Raw genomic sequence first — 2500 nt, forward strand, 5'->3', positions numbered from 1 at the left:
GGAAATTACCCTCTGACAAATTCACAGATAATTTGCCAGAAATAGTTGAAGAGGTTAGAGAAGGAACGGTCACTATTGGGATCAGACTTCCAATCATGGCACCACTGAAAGACATGGTATATGGAAGTGGATGGGTAAACAAAGACCTGGCAAAGAAATCTGCTGCACTGCAACTGTGTATCAGATTGCATGAGATGGGAGAGTTGGATTCCAACTTGCGACCAAAGGAGAGTAATGATGATAGCTTAGTGGAAGGTTTGGTAGACCTCCCTCCTGAAGACCCTGTTCCAGAAGGAATGGCCGAGTCTGGCACCAGAAAGAGAAAGCGAGTCTATGTCAAGGACTTGTGCCGACCATTTTCAGACATTCATAGAAGGTCATGGTGTCTGTATTCCATAGATATTAGACCTTTTGGTCAAACTAATGCTAGTGTAACCATTGATTCTTCGACATGTATAACAAAGATTGGTTTGATTTGTAAGGAAGGCTTAGCATCCAGCCCCTTTCCACTTTTCTTCTCAAAATGGGGAGATGTAATAGTAAATGTAAGAGAAGTTGGTCCACTGACAGATTTAGACACAAGTTTATTTGATAAGATAAAGAAGTTTCATAGGCTGATTTTTGAAAGCCTCCTTGTATTACAACAAAATTTATTATATTTTGATCCTGAAGAATCTAAATGTGGTATATTTATTGTACCACTTGATTACTCTGAAGTCATTGACCTAAACATTTTAAATGAAATCTATACCTGTGATTCACTTAGACCTACAATGATGAAATCACACAATCAGGATGCCATGTTTGTTCGATCAAAATTTGAAGATGCATTGATTTATCCATTGTATGGTGCCCCTTCTGACCAAATCTATTATGTCTCACAGATTTTTGATGACTTAAATCCATGTAATACATTTCCAGAAGGTAAAAAAGGCTATGAATCCTATGAAAGATACTTCCTGGAAAGGTATGGATTACAAATCAAGAATAAGAACCAGCCATTATTGGAAGCAAAGCACATACCCAAGGAACTGAATTATCTAAAGAAAATATCAAAAACATCAAAGGAGAAGAAAGGGAATTTAGTACCACGTTTTGTACCTGAACTCTGTGGTGTAATTCCCATAAAAGCATCATTATGGTGGCAAATTATGTGCATTCCGTCCATCTTACATCGTCTGAACAGCTTTAACTTAATGCATGAATTCCTTATTGAAACAGGGATCTCATCACCTATTGTAAAGAGTGAAGTCCTTGAGTTCTCCTGGACTAAGAAATTGATCCATGAACTACTTGGTTCCTCAGAAAATACTGTACCATTATTCTTAGACAGGAAGAAGCATGATTATATTCATCCCTTCAATATGTTGCATGCATTCACACTTAAAGAAGCCAGTGAAGATAAAGACTTTAACTTAGAGAGACTTGAATTATTAGGCGACTCCTTCCTCAAATTTGCTACAGGAGAAGCCCTGTTCCTAAGAGCTGAAAATTATCATGAAGGAAGGCTTTCTCAAAGCCGAGGCAAATTGGTATGCAATAAAACCTTGTTTAGATTGGCATGCTGTAGAGGCCTCACAGGGAAAATAGCTGCAAAAGTTTTCAATCCGAAGAGGAATGGATGCATACCAGGCTTTAGAGTGAAGCCTTTCTTTGAGGAAAGACTGCGAAGTCTTGAGGTGCCTCATGATTTTTGGCATCAGATCCCGAACACTGTGAAGGATGTTGGTGAATTGGAGGAGGTAAGTGACATAGTTTTGTTAAGATGTATTGCTTTTGTTGCTTAGGTAAGCTTGGCTTGAGGTAATCTATTGTTTTTACTCATTTTTATCTATTGAATATTTAAATTGAGACATAGTTTACCTTGACAATTGACCATTTGTTCTATGGAAGATCCATTCCATTCCATTTAACTACTGGAATGTCATTCAAGGGAGAAAGAGAGAGAAGGAAAAGTCTGGTAGTGGCACTGGATTTCACATAATGGAAAGGAATGAAAAGAAAGAGATAAAACTATTTTGGCAAATAAATCTAAGTCAGCTGCAAGTGTTGGGACCTATCTTGGTTGTAGGCACTGGAGCTCAACCAGGTCCTTCTGACATGCTATTTTTCTAAGCTACCAGTACTTTGGCCTCTGCAGAGCTGAATGGATTCCCTCCCGGGGGAGTCAAAGGGTTGTATAGTTTCATCCATTCTTTCACACAATTACCAACTCTTTACCTTTGACATGTTTCCCACTGGAGTAGCTAATATTGAAGTTTGCTGCTCTGCTTGTTGCTGTCCCTGAAGGGGGAACTCTCACAGACCATTGGCTGGACAACCACTTGTTTTGGCCTACTTCTGTCTAAAACTTAATTAGGCTTTTTTTTGCTCTAACACCCTAAGTGCATCCAAGTTGTGGAAAAGAAAATTACTTTTCAAATTCCTTAGGAAAATGGTTTAATGTTCTAATTCAACAAACACCTGTGACTTGAAGGATCATCAGAGATTGATGATGCCA

General features: G+C 38.5%; 1 protein-coding gene across 1 annotated transcript in view; it reads left to right on the forward strand.

Moving 5' to 3' along the window:
- LOC122262995 (endoribonuclease Dicer) overlaps window positions 1-2500 on the forward strand; it is a 47591-nt gene that overhangs the window by 17795 nt on the left and 27296 nt on the right. The window contains exon 4 of the mRNA XM_086551227.1: window positions 1-1742. This exon is cut by the window's left edge and continues 1348 nt beyond it. Within this exon, the coding sequence (XP_086407353.1) occupies window positions 1-1742 (1742 nt within the window). The remainder of the gene's footprint in view (window positions 1743-2500) is intronic.

This window comes from Penaeus japonicus, unplaced genomic scaffold (assembly GCF_977035675.1).
Source record: "Penaeus japonicus unplaced genomic scaffold, GWHDUDI00000001_assembly GWHDUDI00000002, whole genome shotgun sequence".
NCBI lineage: Eukaryota > Metazoa > Arthropoda > Malacostraca > Decapoda > Penaeidae > Penaeus > Penaeus japonicus.